Below are 20,181 nucleotides of genomic sequence, written 5' to 3' on the forward strand. Positions count from 1 at the left end.
TACCTGATGTAAATGACGAGTTGATGGGTGCAGCACACCAACATGGCACAAGTATACATATGTAACAAACCTGCACGTTATGCACATGTACCCTACAACTTAAAGTATAATAATAATAAATAAATTTAAAAAATATATATATATATATATATAAGAAAGATAGTATTTGGATTTTAAATTTTGTTTCATGTACAAATAACACAGCATTCTTTTAACAATAGATCAAAAATCACATCATAGTCATTTGAAAAGTTAATTTATTATATACCAATATACACTTTCTGTAATAAAAAAGAAGCCTCCGAATACATTGAGCCATCTTATAAATGAAATAAGAAAATAAAATTTTCATCTGTTTACAAATGGGGTTAATCAGCACAAGTTATAATATGTATGTCTGCCCTGCAGTATATATGAATTTTAATCTTGGTTATGAAGAAAAAAATGGTGCTTTATTATTTGGCAATATAGGATGCTCTTGAACAATCAGAAGATACCTTTTTCCATTTTCTATTTTTGTATACTCTTTAGACGAGTGAAAATGTAAATATTTCTTAATGATGCTATTTGGCAGATTTTTTTCAAATAATAGTAGCTCAAAAGTTATGATACTTTCTAGTAATGCTCAATTTCCATAGCACAGTGCACCATTTTATGGTATTATGCCTCTAGAAAATAATGCATAAAACTGATATATTTTCTTAGGCACAGTCCAGGAAGTTTATTGAAATATGATTTAGTATTATCATACATGTATGATACTTGTATTTCATAATTGGCTTTACTAAAATATAAAATACGCAAGTGTTCTTACTATGATTTGAAAATAAAAGTAGTAAACTCCAGAAATTTTAGGCTGTGAGTAGGAATTTTTAAATCCATTTTATGTAAGTTTGTTATAGAAGTGAGCGAGAATGATTGTGTGCATTTCTTTGTAGTGTTAGCACTTACACTTTTATGGAGAACCACTCAACATTGTATTAAATGGCCAATGAATGTCAACAAACACCTGTGTGAGTTAAACTGAACTAAATCCTATTTTAGACATGCTAAATTAAAAGAGCAACTTTAGTATTGATAATAATTTGCAAAAAGGAACTTATTTTCTTGTAGATCATCCTATTATTGTAAATATTGAAGAAGAGCATTGCCGAACTATATATGACTTAGGTTTCAAATTTAAATGATCCCCAGACATTTGTAGACAGATACATATGAATGGATTTTTGAGCCCACCAACTTAATTCCCTGCACCCACCCCCCAAAATATAAATGCTTTGTGAAGAAAGAAAACTACACATGTAAAAAATAAAAATCAAATGTACCATACATTAACATTCTGATGACTACAGAATAAGATTATATACATAAACATATAGCAAATCACAGTTTCCTGCACTGAATATTTATCAAATAAAAATGTATCAAACAATACTGGGTAGTGTATTTCCACATGATTGTGGTCTTCTAAAAATTCTGAATGAGGATGGAAGACGAGAGGGAGAGCATTGTTCAATGACAAAAGTATGACAAGAGGATTTAGGAATAACATGAAAAAGCAGATGCTTTCTAGAACAGGCAGTTTAGCTATAAGCATTATTTTTGTTGTTGCTCTATGATTGAAATAAAACCCCTCTCTATATTTAGTGTTTTAACATTTAAATATAGATGTTTTAACGTTTACAAAAAAAATCTATTGAATATAGAAGTCACTAACTCAATGTCACAAACAGGGTGGGCAAAATAACATTTTGCTGTTGACAGTAAGATGCTCTAGACTGGTGTCTGACCATTCATGTACCTTACAGAAACAGTTCCTAAGACATGCCTTTTGCCTCTGTTAGTAAACAGACCAGAGAGTTTGGTGCAAGACTGAGAGAAGGCGTTAAATGGTGATAGCTTTGCCACCAGGACATTTTTGTTTGATGTTCTGAGAATACAAATGTTTGGTACTTTTTTAGGGAGTGCAGGGTGAGGAGACAGCAGGGGAAAGAGTACTATCTGATGACTGTTACATGCAGTTACCCTTATTCTGCTCGTAAAGCAGCAAAAATACACCTTCATCATCTCACACTGTTCTAGTAAGACCTGGGTAGAAATGTGCACCACAGGTTTTATTTTAAACACTCACACAACCTTCCTTGACAAAACCAGTGATTTTCCTCTTCTGCAGGTGCCTAGTGATATTCCTGGTAAACGTCTTTGGAATCTTCCTGTTATTTCCTATGAATAACATTCCAATCAAGATAATTCAAATGTCTTTTGGAGTATAACTTGCAACCATTTCCAATAGAAAAAGAAAGTATTTTTCCTTGTGTTAGTGATGCTTGGAATTTGGAGGATCATAAATCCAGTCCATTATAATGAGCGCCATGCTTCCAATCATGAAGATGATTCCAATCACAAGGAAAATTAAAGCCTGTAATTCAGAGAGACCTTGTTAGGAACACAGAAACCATACTTAGTACAATTTGTTTTTTAGTTATTTACATAATATGGCAATCTGATCTATATATTGAGCCATATTATTCTTAATAGCTCAGATGCCCAGGCCTAACCGATCAGTCAATTTCGAATCCTAATTGGAGAAGGAAGACGAATACAGTGGAGAGATACAACCTATAGGTTCAACAATGGAGTAACAGTTAATTGATTTGGTACGTCAAGAAGATGGAATACCCTGTGATTATTAAAAATCAAAGAACAGAAAAAAAATTCAACAATCTAGAGAATGCTTACAATCTTTTAGGTGAAAAAGAGCAGGTTATAAAAGAATAGCCTATATGATATGATTCTAATTTTATAAAGCAAACAAAACCAAAAGCTTAAAAGATGTGGCAACAAAAAGTGTATATGTGTGTGTGTGTGTGTGCATACATATAATATACACACATATATATAAAGACATATGTACATACCTACATATAAAATTCTTCAGCATTTTAACACTAGACGAGGCCTTACATTTTATCACATACTTAAACCTCCTAATTCTACATATAAGAAAGCAGCAACTAAAAATTTTTCACTAGAAAGGGTCTAGGAGATAATTGTACTCATTTCACAATTGGCCAAACTGAAAGTAGGTCACAAACAGGACAAGTAATTTGCCAAGTTCACACTGCTGTAAAAATCCAAGCAAGATGGGCTACATAGAGTTAAAATTTGGGGGCAAGCTGCTGGATGGACCTTTTGATATCAAACTATCCTGAAGTCCCTGAAACATCCCAAAGGTAAATGACTTCAAGGGAAAAATTCAGAGTGATTCAGTAAGAAATATTCTTTTCAAGTCTTAACATGACTTTATTAAGGAGTGAAAGATAGTGTTTCCTTATTGGAAAAACAATTATTTCTAGCATTTGTTTCTACAGTAGTCTTATGGAAAAGAAATGTATACTCCCTGATTTAACAAGACCGTATTTTGTATCTAAAGAAGTTAACAGAACGATGAATGGTTCTGTGCTGGATCTTAGTCCACACCAGGGACAACAGGCACTACAGAGGGGAAAATAAAAGCAACATCTTTCTTTTGGCTTTGCAAAACTAACAACCATGACCAAAATATTTAAATTATTCCATAACACCGCTAGAGAGTCTAATTCCTTCTTGCATGATTTTCTGTGGATAGTGCAACAGCAGCTTGGTATTGGACACTGCTATGTGCCTGAAGCTCATGTGCCTGTGGGAAAGGCTACGACTATTTGACATGTATGACAGACTCAACACAGGATGTTTGATATTTGAAGTAGAATCATTTGAGTTTCAGAATATATCTCCTTTCTCTGCTACCAGAGAGTTCTAGCACATTTTTGATTTTTGGTTCTTGTATATTGATTCATTTTTCTGAACTATGTTATTTTCCGGTTTATTCTAATTACTTGGAAGAACAACTAATAATGGGGGAAATTGCAAGGTTTACTTACCCCGACCTTTTGGGGTGACCTAAAAGGTTCTTTCTTGACAAGTTTAAGATAAAAAACTGCTGGAAGAATAAAAATCAGCATAGTGGCAGAAGAAGCCCCTGAGAAGACAAATACAGGGCAAGGTCAATGTCTTACCCAGCAGGTCTTAGCAAAGGAGATGCCAGCACACACTTTAAACAAACCAAATATAAAGCTATCCTATACTTAGCACTAAAAACACACATTCAAGTCACATAAGCTCATCTTGGTTATTTATTCATAGAAGATATGTTTATAGAGATAATTAAAATGTACCTAACATCAAAGCTGCATAAGTATATGCAACATATAATAAGCAACAAGAGGCTGAATTTAACACAAATTTACAGGGGATTAGTAATATAAATACATACTAAGGTGGCTGAACTCATGACACACCTATCCACCTCTTACTTTTCAAGTTGCCTACACATGATTCTTTTAAAGTTTTAGATTGTGTTTAAAATTTAAGTAACCCCTCAATGAGTAGAATGAAAATTAATGGACCATGCAGTTATGGGAAATACTAATAATACACTTTACATAATCAACCTCCTATTCCTCTGAAGATACCTTTTAATGTTCAGCTGATACTCATAGTATCAGAGAGCTTCTGGTAGGTAAAATCTATCTTCCTCTTTTCCTGATGACAGAGCTAATACCTAAGTCCAAATCCTGGGTCCACACCAAGGCATATGACTTGACTTCTATGAGGGTCAGTTTCCTCATCTGTCAGAAAAAGCAGCTTGACTAAATGACCTATAAGGTGGCTCCCAGTGTTACTTAGGAGGAAGAGAAAGTGACCAGCTCAATCACCAGAGCCTCGCAGGGATAAAGGGAATCCGTGAGCCTGAGAAAGACGGGGATCTGGATGACCCAGCACTGGTTCCCTGTCCACCATTTAATGGGGCGTGAGTTTGGGTTGATCAAATTGAAGCCTTTCTGAAACTCACCAATGAATCCGAAGATGTATTTTATAGTTGGCACAAGGATGACCAGAACATTATTAAGTGCAATAAGCATGGCTGCAATTAGGAAATGTCGTATCCAGCTGAAGGGTCTTTTGGGAAATAACAGTGTGGTCACTGATGTACGAATCTTAAACAAGAAAGTTCAAAGGCAAGATCATTTATTTGTTTTTGACTTTATTATTTCAAATATTCTCATCACTCTAATGCATTTTCTTTCTTTTTCTTTTTCCCAGAAAAGATCTTGATGCTTTTTTTTTTTCAATTTTTTATTATTATAAAGCACACATAACATAGAACTTACCATCTTAACCATTTTTAAGTGTACAGTTCAGTGGTATTAAGTATGGTCATTTCAGTCAACAACAGACCACATATAAGACAGTGATACCCTAAGGTTGTAATACTGTATTTTTACTGTACCTTTTCTATGTTTGAGTACACAAATACTTAATCATTGTGTTACAGGTACTTACACTATTCAGTACAGTAACATGCTGTACAGGTTTGTAGCCTAGGAGTACTAGGCTATGCCATATAGCCTTACTGTATAGTAAACTCCACCATTTAGGCTGCAAGTACAATCTATGATGCTTGCACAATGACAGAATTGCCTAAAGATGCGTTTGTCAGAATATGTCCACATTTTTAAGTACATGACTGTACTTTCATCTTGTTGTGCAGTCTTGATGCTAACTTTTGATATTTGAGATGGAGTGTCATTTTTTCCTTAGCGTATTTTATAAGACAATATTTTATGTGTTCACTTCCTTAGTTTTCAGAATTTATTGTCAAAAATAATCTCAGTCAGAAAGAGGTAACAGGTAAGACACATAATTAAGAAACACAGTAAAACCCTTGTTGATCACGAAACATGTCTCATCAGACTGGATGAAACATTAAGGGCAAGCACTGAATTGATTTACACAAGATTGTGACAGGAATTTTTACAAATCCAGGTTTTCCTTAATTTTGCATTTTATTTAACATTTTTAAATAAAATTTTAGGGTGGCATCTTAGAGTTTTGACGTTTTTGTGTTTGCTCCTTCCTCTTTCTCTCCTTTGTACGTCTCCCTATCAATAGATTGTAAGTCTATGAAAGGCAAGGAATAGGACCTAATAATCTAACCATTCCTCAGACTTTTTTGCTCAGTGTTGTGCACACAGCAGACACTCAATAAAAGCTTAAATTAAATTGAATAGTAGGAATCTTTTCCTTCCCTTCACGATCCTTGACAGATTTCAGCCCTACTTCAGCAGTTGAAATAAGTAGGAGAAGGGTCAAGAGAGGCTCACTTTGCAGCAGCTGCTCAAGTTACTCTGTTGTAACTGGATAAAGATCCTGTGGGCAGAGGGAGGGAGTGGCATTTGTGTTTGTACAGCTTAACAAAGTTGAAAACACTCTTATCTTTGGAATCTTTTAGAGGACACTTTTTTGACTTAGTGGAATTACTCTATCAGCTTTCCAGTAAGTGAATGCTTCGGTTAAGCCAGGAGTTCACATTTTTGGAAATGCTGTGATTGATTTTCACTTTGAAATTTTAGTTCTGAAGTCACTTAAGGTGCAGAGATGGGAACTCATTTAAAAGAGGGAAAACATCAAATATATTTTGAAACATGTATGAATGACAAAAAATTCAAACTAAATAGCTTGCAATTTCTCATGTGACATTCCTTTCATACCACTCCACCAAAAATTAAAGCCATCTGTTTAGGCTGAAAAGGCAATTTCATTTCTAAAATGACAAACCAGATAGTCTCTGGAAATAGTTTAAGAATAACTTTGTAAAGAATTTTAAAAATTGGATTAGTGAACGTTATGAAACTCATTCTGAAAAGTAAACTGAGGAAAGCAAATGGTGTGATATTGTTTTCCTCAGCAGCCTATAATTCTACATTATGATCTGCAATTAGTGCTTATTCAATATTGTCAAAACTGGTCTAATTGGTAGGCTTAAAATAAGCTTTTTATGGTATATACATAGTGCTTGAGGACAATTTGTTTCACAGTGTTAAACAGATACAATAAACAAGTATGAAATATAGGTTCATTTTCAGAAAATAGTTACAGTTTGTTTTGTAGTCATTTGTTAAAATGGTGCATTCAGGACAATAAGCTGAGTTCGAGTGAGTTAGAGGCAGTCCTATATGTCCAGGGCCTCTGAATGGGAAGGCAGTCTCCTGGCTCCCAGAAAGACTAACATTTGGCCTGATGATATGAGAGTACAGAAAGTTTATGGGAATAATAGGTAGAATGGTTGGAGTAAACACAAATGCTTCCTCCTCTTTGTGAATAAGAAATAAGAAAATTTCAAACAGAACTGAAGGTGGCTTCCAATGCATTCCTGAAGAGGGCAACAGAGTAAAGAGGGAGGGAGGTACTAGGCTTGTGGTGGTGGTGGGGGAAAAGATCAGGAAGGAAACGTGCTGGTCAATCCATGTTAAAGTGCTTCCCTGAGGAGTGAGCCTAGGACCAAAAGTCCCCAGCAGTTGTTTACCTTTGCCAGGGCAGGCCACTGCTGATTCCCACTGAAACTTATCTGCTCTTACACTTAGCTATGTGCCCTTTTCTTTACTGACACAAGTTGCTAGGAACCTGGAAATGTGGGTCAGATGCTGTGGGTGAGGGGAGGTCCCCAGCACCATCCAGGGCCTCTAACCCAGAATGATTCCATTAAGGTCTACGCAGCTCTAGAGAAAACATCTGTTATTTCCAGAGAAAGAGTCCTGAACAGGATCCTGTTAGGTCGTGCTGTATTCTGATGCAGGGGCCCAATGTGAAGGTCAAAAATGTGGAGGCACAGGAGGAAGTGAGAGTCTTAGCTCTAACTCTTAAAAAAAAAAAAAAAAAAAAAAAGCCTCTCCCATTGTTTAGACAGAGCTCACACTTTGATTTTGCAGGTTTGCTTAAGGCAAGGATGTTGGAAATACCTACGAATCACTATTCCACTGCAGTTCATAGCAATATATGCTGCATTTCTATGTCGATATCTACATACACTTCAAAACAGATCTGAAGGCAACATAAGTGAAAAGAATGATTTTAACTATAAGATGAAATACAAGTAGCTAGGGATCTTTTTTCAAAGGCATAGCAGGTGAAATTTGAGTCTGTGTGTTCATGATATATCCATTAACATTATTTCGTTTCCTGTTCTTTATGGAAATATGGGAACTTTACTGCATAAAGGGAAGCATAAGCTGAAAATGGCATGATCAGTCCTCTGGAAGGAGGTGCCATTCCATAATAGATACCCTGCCCACTACTAAGAGAGAAAGAAATGTTGGGCTGCTACTGAAAACACTATCTTAATTCATTTCATATATTCACTTGTTCAACAAATCCTACAAGCAGTTACTATGCACCTTTTACTAATAAGGAAAAAACTAACCTGATTGGAGAAAAGAAAGATAATAAATGAAGTAGAGAAAAACAAACCCCAGTCATATCTTCTCAGAGTCCTAAGAAAGAGAGCCCAGCTATCATGTTGAAAGAAGGAGAACGCAAAATAATGTCTAAAGCTGATAGATTTTAATCCAGATTAGGTTTTATTTGTTTTATTATTAATATGTGGTGATATCAAGGCAAGTAAATAAACTTCTTATTGGTCAAGAGTTCCTTAGATGAAATAAACTGTCAGGAGAAACATGCTGTGAGTCAGCATTTGACACATTAAAAATCTGAGCTCTAAGTTATATGAAATAAACAAGCAAAAGCACCAATAACAACTTTTATCATTTGAGTAAAGAAAAAAAATTGAATTTAGCCTCAGAAGACTTGATTGAGATCCACTCAAGGAAGCATCTCTATGTATCCATCATCTATAGGGAGGTTTGGTTCATTTAGCCCAGATCCTCAACCCAGCTGAATTCGTTTCACATGTCACCAAGGGAAAGAGTGTCTATGCTTTTGCTAGAAAAGGCAGTTTATACATTTCAAGACAAGGCAAGATTCATTTGAAGACTGTTTTTCTTCCCCAGCACGACTGACCTCACCCTCTGTGCCAGTCACTGTGCACATCCACAAGTCCCAAGGACTTATGACTCTGTGGGGCAGTGGAGCACTTACATAGATTATTTAAATGTAACATTACAAGGGTGAGGACAGGATAATGTGCAAAATGTTTTATAAATGCTAATGTTGAGTGGAAATACATAATGAAGGATAGCAGTTAGTCATTTTTCTGAACTCTGGTTCTTATGGTCAATTTTAGTTCTAATGGCATCTAATGTTTACACACTATTGCTGTTCCTGATGGTCAGATTTATACCAGTGCTTTACTTCTCACATAGGGTAAGAATTTCTAAGGGGAGATTTGGATTTTCCATGCTGAGGTGAAACGTTCATCAATAAATGACTTCTACTTCCCATGACAATAATTGCAGCCATCAGTGTTGGGCTATGAGCTGCACTGGTTGAACTGTTACCAGCTGTCTGTGTGACAATGGCCAATTCTGGCAATCCCTTAAGACCATGGTTTGAAAACACTATATGAATATGAATAAAGCAATACAGAAGCACATTACAGATTTCTTATGCTTTGATTCTACAATGATGTGAGTGCTTATACTGTGCCAATATTTAGTGAGTGATTTTTTTACACATAAAAAGAAGGACTCCAGATATTTTCTCAGTGAAGTTGTTTGCCTGGCAATTTTATCCTATCATATACCTTCTGTTTATAGTTATCTTCTGTCTTGTACCCAAGACAGAGCTGATTTTAGGCTAAAGGTATGTGTATGTCATCTGAAATACTTTCAGATATATTAGGGGCAAGACATGATTTAAGAGTAAAATATTAGCCACCATAGTAATACAGATCTGATTTCATGCACTCATGAAAAAGGAATGTGCCAAAATATATTTCAGCACACAAGCTGCATTTAAAGTGACCACAGTGTCATTATAGAAATAGTCTTCTTATGCCAGCCCTGTATGGAACATTATGTCCAGGACAGTGCTGGTTACTGTGTCACTTATTTTTTCCCCCTCAAATGAATGAGTAAATTCAGTGTTTATGAAAGAGGAGTTGGCAGGAGGGTGAAGACCTGTGTTTATCCTTAGGTGGTGGTTTTAACTCACACAGCCCAAATTTTCACTACCAGCTCTGCTCTGGGATCTCAGAACAAACTGACGCCAATGACAAATGCCAGGAAGGGGTGACCTGGTATGAGTCTGGCAGAGGCCGCATGTGAAAGAGATATGTGATAGATAGCATAACTGTTTTTTGAAAAATTTTTTTCTGGTATATAATTTACTTAACATGAATCCCCTTTTCATTAGCCTTCAAGGCGTCAGGTTAAATAAGGCAACTTTTGGATATTATTGCAGCACGACAAACTGGAAAAAAAATGAAATGCCTTCAAAACTGTGATGAAATTCAATATGATTTGAAAGTTAACATGGTTTTGGCTTTCAAGGTTCCGAAGTTATATGAACTCCTGCTCAGTTTTACTAATCCACAAGATGGAAGCTCAAGCTCCACTTTTCAAATTTGAGTTTAAAAATAAGTTTTATGATTTTTTTCTACACTATAAAAATATCACCTGAAACGACTTGCTCTATCTGCACATTAAATGGCTAATTTTAAGTGGCTCAAAATGCTATAGGAAAATAACAATATCCTCAGGCATTGCAATTGCAAACTCACCCTATAATTAAATCAAAATGAAGGTAGAACACATGTGCTAATTTATGGGGTCAAGTAGGTTTCTTTCATCAAAGTCTTATGTACTTACTGGGAACAGGACAATGGGCACAGTTAGTGTTACTGCCACAAGGACTGCCAGGCGAACCATGAGAAGAGGGATGTCGAATGTATACACTTTGCTGTAGGCATGAAGTAATTCATCTTCAGCTTCTCCTACATCAGGAAGAAGAGAATGAGCCCGCTTGGTGTTGTCAAATCAGCACGGGTCACTTATGGCAACATTTTATAGAGAGAACACAGAACAGAGGAAAAGACCTAGGTCTGGGAATCCAGGCACCTCTGGTCTTGCCTCTGAGCTCATTAGCTATGCAACCTTCATTCAAATAAACCAAGAGGTCCTGAAGCTTATAAAGTTGCAGAAGCTATAATACAAAATAAAGAGCCTCTCAAGCTCATTTACATTGTGATAAATCTATCTTTGTTGTACAGAAGCAATTACAAATCAGACAAAGACTAAGGTGTTCTTGTTGAAGGGGATGAGAGGCCCAAGCCCCATATCTTGTCTTTCCCAGCCTACCACCTCCCCTGCCCCAACCTGTGCAGCCACTCCTGATGCAGTTTACAAAGCCAGTGTGTAAACTCTAGGATGAATGATTGCTACCATTTTTTCAAGCTCAACAACTATGACTCCATCACCACCCTAAAACAGATATTTTTGGGCTTTTTCAAGTTTTTGCTTGTCTTATGAAACTCATTAAAATAAGTATAAGTAACATGCAGGGATAAATTAGTATAATCTTTACAGGGTCTCCCAACGGATACTACTCTAAGATGAAGATGCTGCCCTACTTGAAAACACATTCATTCAGGATTCCAAACACAAGTAACAAGGAAATATTTATGGAATCAAATGTAGTTGGATTTCCACCTCAAGATCAGACAAAAAGGAGTGAAAATGCCTTCAGTAGTATTGACCTTGACATTCATTATTTCACAACCAGCAAAAAGTTAATGCCCAATCTAAAGCACATATTTGGTTAATAGTCAAATATTAGTCAAATAGAAAGAAAACCTAAGCAAATGGTGGCCTACTCCTGAATCTTTCCTCCACAATTTGTCATACCTTCAATTCAGTTTACCAAGTCAGTAAGAAAAAAAAAAAATTAAGTTAAAAACCTTAAAACGAGGCTTATACAAAAATATATTTATATTGATACACTGATTCATGTAAACATATGCTACCAGGTCAATATGTGATTCCAAGAAATCTGTATATGTGGCCACACTTCATGGAAGGAGTACAATCCTATTCCCTCTGTGAACTGTTAAGATGCCAGGGAGGAAATGTTGCAGGCATAATCTAATGTGGCCACAGTCACTTTTTTTTTGGTAGTGCATTCTCAGATTGAAGGAAATTCTGTCATGTCCTCTTTCTTAGGAAATCATTTGATATAACAAAATAGAATGGATGTGTCAGAAATTTTACCTAAAGTCCTAAGCTCCCAGATTTGATTTGACTGGTAAATAGGAGGCAAGTTGAAACTTGAGGACCTGGCAGTTTCCCTGCCATTTGCTTTGCAGTTAATAATTCCATCAAAGGAGCTTTATCACATGCAAGTGGATTCATTCTCATCACTTCTACCCTGAGTTGGACTATGGAGTCTAGCCAAAGAAATATCATCTGTCCCTAAAGGAAAATAATTTCATTTGAGGGATATTTTTTATGAAATATGTGTTAATTCACAAATTGTTGTAACTTGTTAGCCAGGCTGAATCAGGCCCCATTTCCTCAGGTCAAGTGACAAAGCTAAAATAGTATATTAATTGAATATGTGTCATCTATAGATCATGCTTATAGAAGGCAATTAAAAAAATCATACCTACCCAGGTCAAGGATCAGCCTAACAAGGATTTGCACATAGAGAATGACTTTCACAGAGTGACCTACCATAGAAGGTTAGGTAACCAAAGAGGGCAGCAAGCAGGTACATGACAAGCATCCCCGTGATGGAAATATTTGACACTGTTTGCATTTTTCTCTGGGACCGACTGGAAAAATAAAGAACACCAAGCTTTGTTTTTTAGACTTACAAAAAAAAATCACTTTTCAAAATTAAAATAATGAATAAAAAAGTGTATCTGTATTGTTCATCGTGATGACATATTTCTAGTACATAAACTTATAGCTGATTTAAATTTGTCTTAGAGAGCTAATGAGGATTCATTTCCATTTTTCTTAAACACTACTCCTTCAGTCTTAAAAACAATCATTTCCCTAGAAGAGGAATAGTCTACTTCATGTCGGTCAGTAAGCCTGCCCACTGAATAAGAATGTAATTAACATAAAGATCAAACAGGCTTCTAACATAGAAAGTTTTTGCATTTCATAATGAGATGACTTTAGATGAGGAAAAGAACCTACGAGAGTCAGCAAAGTACTACTGCCAAGAGTCCAGACTACTGGGAATCCTGACATTGTTACCTGAAAAGCTTCTGGAAATCACTAGAGGGAACCTGACTGCCAAAGATCAATTGTCAGGCTTCTGGAGTAACTGCCACACGTGATTTTCAAAGTAAATCAAAGACATCAAAATACTTGAAAGTGTTCTGAAATTTTTTATGAGGTAAATCAGAATTTATAGGGAAAGTTTTGCTATTTAGTGAGAATGAAGACTGAGGTTACTGATGTCTAGATTAAAGAAGTTGAGAATTATTATATAATACCCTTCCTTAAGGGAAAGAGGAAAACAGCTATAATGAGTTCATATCCTTTGTTCCCAAGCAAATACCAACAACTTCAAAGGGAAAAGAATACAAACGAATCACAGACCATCAGCTAGAAGAAACAAGATTTTCTAGCCAGTGACTCTATTGTACAAATAAGACAACAAAGGACAGATATTGGCACATCTCTTGTAATGAATGTGTTCTAGACAAGGCTTAGGTGCTGACTGTAAATGACATCAGTGGCTTATCGAGGCTGCCCCTAACCATAAGTTTTGGTCATCATGGGTGTGTTCATTTCTAGTCCAGCTGACATCACTTCTTCCTAACAAAATTTAAATTTAAATTCCCAACACCTGCCAAAATTATTACAACCATCGACTCCTTGTCCACCTGCCATGAACCCCTCCCCCGAACCATTATGGTGGAGAGAAAGGAGAGAAAGAAGCAAATAAGGTAGTGCTGTGGTGGGCTGATTCCCACCTTTCTGATTAAAGCATGTTACTGAGGGTGGATGGAGTACATATTTTCTCTGAAGAGGAAGCTATAAACTGTGTTTCCTCTTAAAGGACCTTGAACATATGAGCAGATTTTCAAAGCAAATTAGAATGCTAAAATGATGGCTGCCTTACTCTTTAAGTTCACTGTAGATGGGAAGGACCTCAGGGTGGCATACAAAAGCAAATGCTAGGATAGGAATTGCATAGGCCGTCTGAAAAACAAAGACAACACCACGTGTTTAGCATTCCAACATAGATGGTGATCTCAGGCCATCTCAGTTTATTGAATAAAAACTTAGAAAACACATAACTGTACTCATTAGAAGCCTGGACCTCTCACTTACCCGGGAGTTGAATACAAAGTATTTAGGTTGACACTTGTCATCACTATGAGCTTCATACTCTACTCCACTGTCATGAAGAGAGCCCTTGGCCTGGTTCTCATCCAGCCCCGCAGGATTGCGGTGGGTGTAATCCATCATGAAGTTCACATCAGAACTCTCAGAGTTGTTGGGTAACATTACTACATGCATTGGAAGCGTGTTGTTGAATGACAGATTTCCAACACTGTGATCCAAAACAGGTAGAGGGCAGGGTATTTGGAATTTCTTGTAAATCACCTAGACTCAGTCATTAAAAAAGAAAAAAATCAGCTTTTTGAGAAAAAACAATGAAATAAGAATCCATATGTGTGGCTTATGGGGTGGGGTGTGAGGGAGCTCAGTTAGGCATTCCTTTTAGACTAATGGACAAAGTAAACTCCCTCTAACCTCTGTTCTAAGGGAAGAGTTGGAGCTGTGATCGGCAGCTCTGCCTCTTAGAGTTAACAGGACAATATTTTGCATGAATCCTTCCCACCCTCCTTCATGCCCTTCCATGAGAAAGATGATCACTTCCTTATTTCTTCAAACTAAAGTGACATGGGCCTTCAAAACCTTCTTTCCTTCTCCTTTACCTCTTTGGGGAAATGCTTTGTAAATTTTGGCATTCATGATAGTGCAAGAAATTCCCTCTTTTGTCAGGGGCCTGGAGAGGAGGATTTCTTCTTTAATTCCACTGTCCTTGTCCTGTCTTAATGGGTAGAATGTGTAAGAGAGAATGGCTGATTCATGTGAATATGGCTGCAGCATTCTTCTTTCTCTTCTGGGACTCTTCTCTACTGTTCTAAATACCAGATTATTGTCATGTTCCTGCTTGAAGTGTTCCTTTTTATCCAATATATAACCAGTGTGCCTAGACCAAACCATTAGTAGTCGCTTTGATGTTCCACCTCAACTATCTTTAAATTGTAGCTGCTCTTTTTTTGTTCTAAATTAGTCTACAAGAAAATCACTTGTGATACAAGAACTATTTCATATTAGTGAAGTGCTTGAACAAAATGAGGACACTAATTTAGGCACAGAAAGAATCTTATGCTAACCAACCTACAAGGGTCATGTCATCACATCACTTACCACACTAACAAAAAACACCATGCAGGTAAGAGAAAATCCACTGGTATAGCCAAGATAACCTAGAAGTTAGAAGAAGCATTTTGGAAGGTGAATATGGCATCTACAATTAGCTTACCTATTTAAATGTGAAATAAAAATAAAAATATTTCCAGTTAGAAAATATCTTTACCTAAATTTTTAAGGAGTGAAAGTGGAAGAATAATTCCAACAGATACAAATATGATGAGGTAGTTGCCATTGAGGTACCATTCTCTAGAAGAGAGAGACAAGTATTTAGAATCAGAAAAGACCAAGTAGAATGAGTCACTTGATGTCACAGAGGGAACATAAGACATACCCAGTATTTTCTTCAAGTCCCATGAATGCTCTGATTACTTCAGGTAGTTCATATTTAATGATAAAGAGGTAGCTTGACATTGCTAAAAAGGAAAATGTGACAGCTTAGATGGTGTGGACAGCACTGAAGTCACATGCAAGCAAGTTATGACATTTGGGATAAGTAAGATGAACATCTAATCCCCCAAATGGAAAAAAAACTCACTGTGTATTTGGCACTGCTTCCAAGTTCTCTTCCAAGATAGACATTTGACCCTCTAGCTTTTGTAGGTGGACCTTTGTTAACAGTATCAGGGCTGATTCTGTGTTAAAGCCAGCTCCAAAGTTTACAGGAAGCTGCAGTTTTAAGGTTCTGCCCTCATTAGTTATAAATCATCATAGCCCATACTCAGTGTGCCTGTGTTAGTGTCTATAACTTGGGCAGTAGTCTGGCAACAAAAGGCATGGCCAGCTGAGAGATGGCAGAATCAAAGGGCAGATCTGCAGAGTCAATACATCCCCTCTGGTTTTCTGCAGACGGGCATGTATCTAGTCCTCTGGGATCTGTCTGAGGAGCACACAAAGTCTCAGACCACTTATTGTCGGAACCAAAGTCTTCCCGGATTGATAAAAGAATACAAAAGATGACTCTCTCCATCTTTGTCAAAGACATTCCCCACCCCCACTTCATCTTACTCTCCTTTTGACCAACTAAGGAATTATATAGTGGCAAAATTTCATGAGCATCTAGGTAAGTGATATATGAGTCATTATCTACTCTTGTGAAAGATTTCTTGATGAAATCTACAAGCCCTCTCCCTGAAAAAATGAATATGTATTCATATGCATAACATTACAATTTTCCTGCATCATGCCTTTTTCAAGCCCATCCATTTGGTGAAGGATAACGCTAATTTGTTGACACATGGCCAAAAGATTCAGTTAAAAACAGAACTCACAAATTTTACATGAAAACTTTAAGTGTGTCCTACATCCTTCCAGTGAATTTTTGCTGACAGGCACTTTAAAACACATACTTAAATTTTAAATTAAACTACTGAGTTTAAAAATATTTTCTTCACTTCAAATGAAAGTAACAGTGGTGATAATAATTCCCCACATTGTTTAGTCCTGCACATTACTTCATTTGATCATCTGAAAAACCCTGTGAGATGACAAGATATATGTTGTTATTCTCATTCCACCGATGGAGATATAAAAACTCCAAGATGTTAAGTTGACATGTCCACAAAAACACAGCTTGAAAAGGACGGACTACATCTAAAACAGAAGGGCTGGTGCTTCTTCTCTACTGTCAAAGTGAAACAATTTTTACAATAGCAGATGTATCTTCTGCACACATTATCTGGTTAATCTTTGCAAAGACCTTGGCTAAAGCTAAATCATACAGAGTGTGAACACACGAGATATTTCTGATTAGCTGGCTTGGTATGGTACCATTCAATGTTAGAGCTATTAATTGCTGATTTTCAGTGATGCCAGTGATGTTAACGTGTTTGATCTTCAAAAATTCAGAATAGTCCAGACATTAATCTGTTAATGTGAAAACATCTGCAGTAAATGTTAATTTTTTAGGGGATTGAGAAAATTAAATGTTCTAAATGTAGAGTTGTTAAATACAGAAATACGAGAGATTTCTCTTACACCAAATATCAACTAATCAAAGAAAGTAACCAAAGTGAGGGCATTTTTTTCTGGGGTGATGTTATAACATTTCATCTTACTCCCTTAAAGTCACACCTCTTACTTGCGTGCGGCTTGACCCAGAGACCGCTTTAGAGTTTATTCCATTATTTAGAAGCATAGTAGTGGCTATACTTTGAACCACAGCTGATGCTGCTGCCACTCAGCTTGTTGAGTTCAGGGTTAATTATGCTAATACCTGGTTATTGTTAAATTAGACCAACTATAAGGCAATCCTATGAAAAGATTGATACTTTAAACCTTAATAAGTCTGAGAGTTTGAAACAAATGTAAAGTGATCTATTTGCTGGGATTTGGGGAGCTAATATGCATATGGCTCCAAACCAGTAAAATGAGACCATTCTGATATTACTGTCAAATTCTACCCAAGATTGTAGTCTTAACATATAAAAAAATTTCTTTAAGCACAAATCATTAAGATATGGCTGAATTTTATTTATCTGCTTACCAAATATCCATTATCAGGGAGAGTATAGTTAGATTACTAAAGAAATTTCTGCATTCCAGAAATCCTCAATAACTCCAGTGAATTTATTTATTAAAATGGGTTGCCTGTTTGCAAGATCTCTGTGCAAGTTTATTTATTGTAGCATTTTTATAACAGTGAAAAATTAGAAACAATTGAACTGTTCCTCAATAAGGATACTGTAAACCAATTATGGCACATTTGTGTAATGGAAACCTCAAAAATCATTAAAAAGAATAACATGCAAATATATTCAAGGCATATTATTAAATTTAAAAAGAAAGCTGAAAATCGGTATCATAAGATAATCCAACACTAACAATACTCAATGTATTTGTTGAATTAGGCATAAGGGAAAACCTATGAGTAGTTATTTCTGAGGGTGACTGACACAAACTTTTCTTGGTAATTTATATATTTGCATAGCGTTTTAGTTTTTCACAATCATCATATATTTGTTTTATAATTTTTTTAAATGCCTATTTAAAAAATAATTTAGGCAACTCCAGAGACATGGATATGGAAGCAGAGAACCAGGGAGGAGAGAAGCATATACAGAACACTTATTACGTGCCATACGTTACCTTATTTCATCCTCACAGTGGCCTTTGTAAGGTAATTTTATACATGAAACAATTAGGCAAAAGGAGTAAAGTGATCTTCCCAAGGTCACAGATGGTGACAGAAACAGACTCAAATTCAGGTCCATCAGACTCCAAAAGCTTAATCTCTACTCAAGTGTTTTAAAATATCCTTTAGAAAACAGTTACATACCAGATACATACAAACAGGACCACGAGAGCCCAGAGGAACTAGTATTTAACAGTCTAGAGAAGCAATAGGCCAGGTGAGCAAAGTGAGAGAGAAAATGTTTGTGTGTGTGTGTGTGTGTGTGTGTGTGTGTTAGGGTTGGAGGACTTCGAGAGACATGCAAGGGGAGAAAATAGTCTGTGAAAAGAAGGCATGGATGATTTTTAAAAATATTAAAATTATACTGTTAGGGGACTAAATATAATTTGTTATGGTTTGACACAGGACATGTAGGGTATAGATGATGGATAAATTGATAGAGATAGATAGATAGATAGATAGATAGATAGATAGATAGATAGATAGATAGATAATAGATAGATTATTGCAGATAGTGCAGGCTGCATTTCAAGGACCATAGCATTTGGCCATGTTCCCCCAGACACCCACTTTTCAGTTTTGTAAAATGAACTCAGTCACATATAGAAAACATCAACCGTTTTGGCAATGACAGAAATAAGCACAAATTCTTCAATTTTTAAGAGCAACAATTCATGTTGTAATAACATTAAAAATCAAGAAAGCTTTTATTTTATATTTTAATTCTAGAATTCAATTGGCAGGGTTTTACATGTTATTTCATTCTTAGATATTGCTGTTTTTAATTAAAGAGGGACACAAATCTATTTAAGAAACTATAGTTTTAAAATTTAAGAACTATAAGTAGCAATTTTTCTGTATCTGAAGTGCCTGTTCATTGCTGTAAGTGTTCTTATTAATTGAACATGCTATAGAAAGTTTGCATGATCCATTGAAAAGTATATCCCCTACCTCCAATGTTCTGCATTGTAATGGAAACAAAAGCTCCAATTTTCCCCGGCCATCCAAATGCCTTTTCTCCTAATTTTTCATAAATCAAAGACCCTACAATCAAAGACAAAATAGCTTTGTTAAAAAGATTGTTTTAACGACTAAAGTATTTTGTCATATAATTCCACACTGGAGTCTCAAACATGTAAATAAACATCATATAGAAATTATAAGCCCAAAAGTTGCAACCTCAAAAACCAATAAGCAATATATCAAAATGTTCCCCAAACAAGAATCAATGGCTTTATTTATTTTAACTGCATGTAGCAAATCAAAATAGTTATTTCTATCATATGTCAGAAATTTCTTTTTTTCTATTTGTCTTGAACCTGATTCAGTTGACTTTCCCTCCTGCCTCTCACTTGCCCAAACAACTAAAAGCACTGAGAGATTGTATCACTGGGCTCAGAAGAAAATGAAATGTGAAACTGACTACAATCATCCTAAGGTTATGAAGCAACAGACTGAAATACTCTTTTATGAGAATTAAAATAGAATGTGTTGAACTCAAGTGGTAGCATACCTCCTTCCTTTGCTGTTTTTAATAAAAGGTGAACTGAATACAATGATAATATTGCCACAGCAAGCAGCATGATTCTGTAAAGGGAAGAGAGAGTAGGTAATAAAGTTTCTATAATAAATAAAATGTAATTTTGTTAGATGTTACAATAAATGATCACATTCATCTTTTCAATCATAGACTTTCCAAAAGTATGTGGATTTGGGGGAGGCTGAGAAATTCTTTTCAGAACTCTACACATACCCTTTAAAGTCATAGAAATAGAACGTGCTGTATTTTACATGTCCAAATCTACT

The 20,181-nt window shown here is 35.9% G+C and overlaps 1 protein-coding gene across 4 annotated transcripts in view; it reads right to left on the minus strand.

Moving 5' to 3' along the window:
* Positions 1–239: 239 nt before the first annotated feature.
* The window catches only part of SLC38A4 (solute carrier family 38 member 4), a 67,042-nt gene continuing 47,100 nt past the window's right edge, over positions 240–20,181 (minus strand). For 2 of the 4 annotated variants that reach the window (XM_021922244.2, XM_021922243.2), the window contains exons 5-16: positions 19,889–19,962; positions 19,327–19,419; positions 15,577–15,658; positions 15,409–15,491; positions 15,240–15,298; positions 14,130–14,405; positions 13,918–13,997; positions 12,510–12,610; positions 10,650–10,774; positions 4,895–5,039; positions 3,924–4,021; positions 240–2,419 (exon numbers count right to left, since the gene is read on the minus strand). In XM_021922244.2, coding sequence (XP_021777936.1) covers positions 2,318–2,419; positions 3,924–4,021; positions 4,895–5,039; positions 10,650–10,774; positions 12,510–12,610; positions 13,918–13,997; positions 14,130–14,405; positions 15,240–15,298; positions 15,409–15,491; positions 15,577–15,658; positions 19,327–19,419; positions 19,889–19,962 — 1,318 coding nt within the window. In that variant the 3' untranslated portion in view covers positions 240–2,317. Of the gene's footprint in view, positions 2,420–3,923; positions 4,022–4,894; positions 5,040–5,187; positions 6,253–10,649; positions 10,775–12,509; positions 12,611–13,917; positions 13,998–14,129; positions 14,406–15,239; positions 15,299–15,408; positions 15,492–15,576; positions 15,659–19,326; positions 19,420–19,888; positions 19,963–20,181 lie in introns of those variants that run through there. The other 2 variants (XM_021922245.2, XM_021922246.2) reach the window with 2 other exon arrangements.

This window comes from Papio anubis, chromosome 9 (assembly GCF_008728515.1).
Source record: "Papio anubis isolate 15944 chromosome 9, Panubis1.0, whole genome shotgun sequence".
NCBI classification, from domain to species: domain Eukaryota; kingdom Metazoa; phylum Chordata; class Mammalia; order Primates; family Cercopithecidae; genus Papio; species Papio anubis.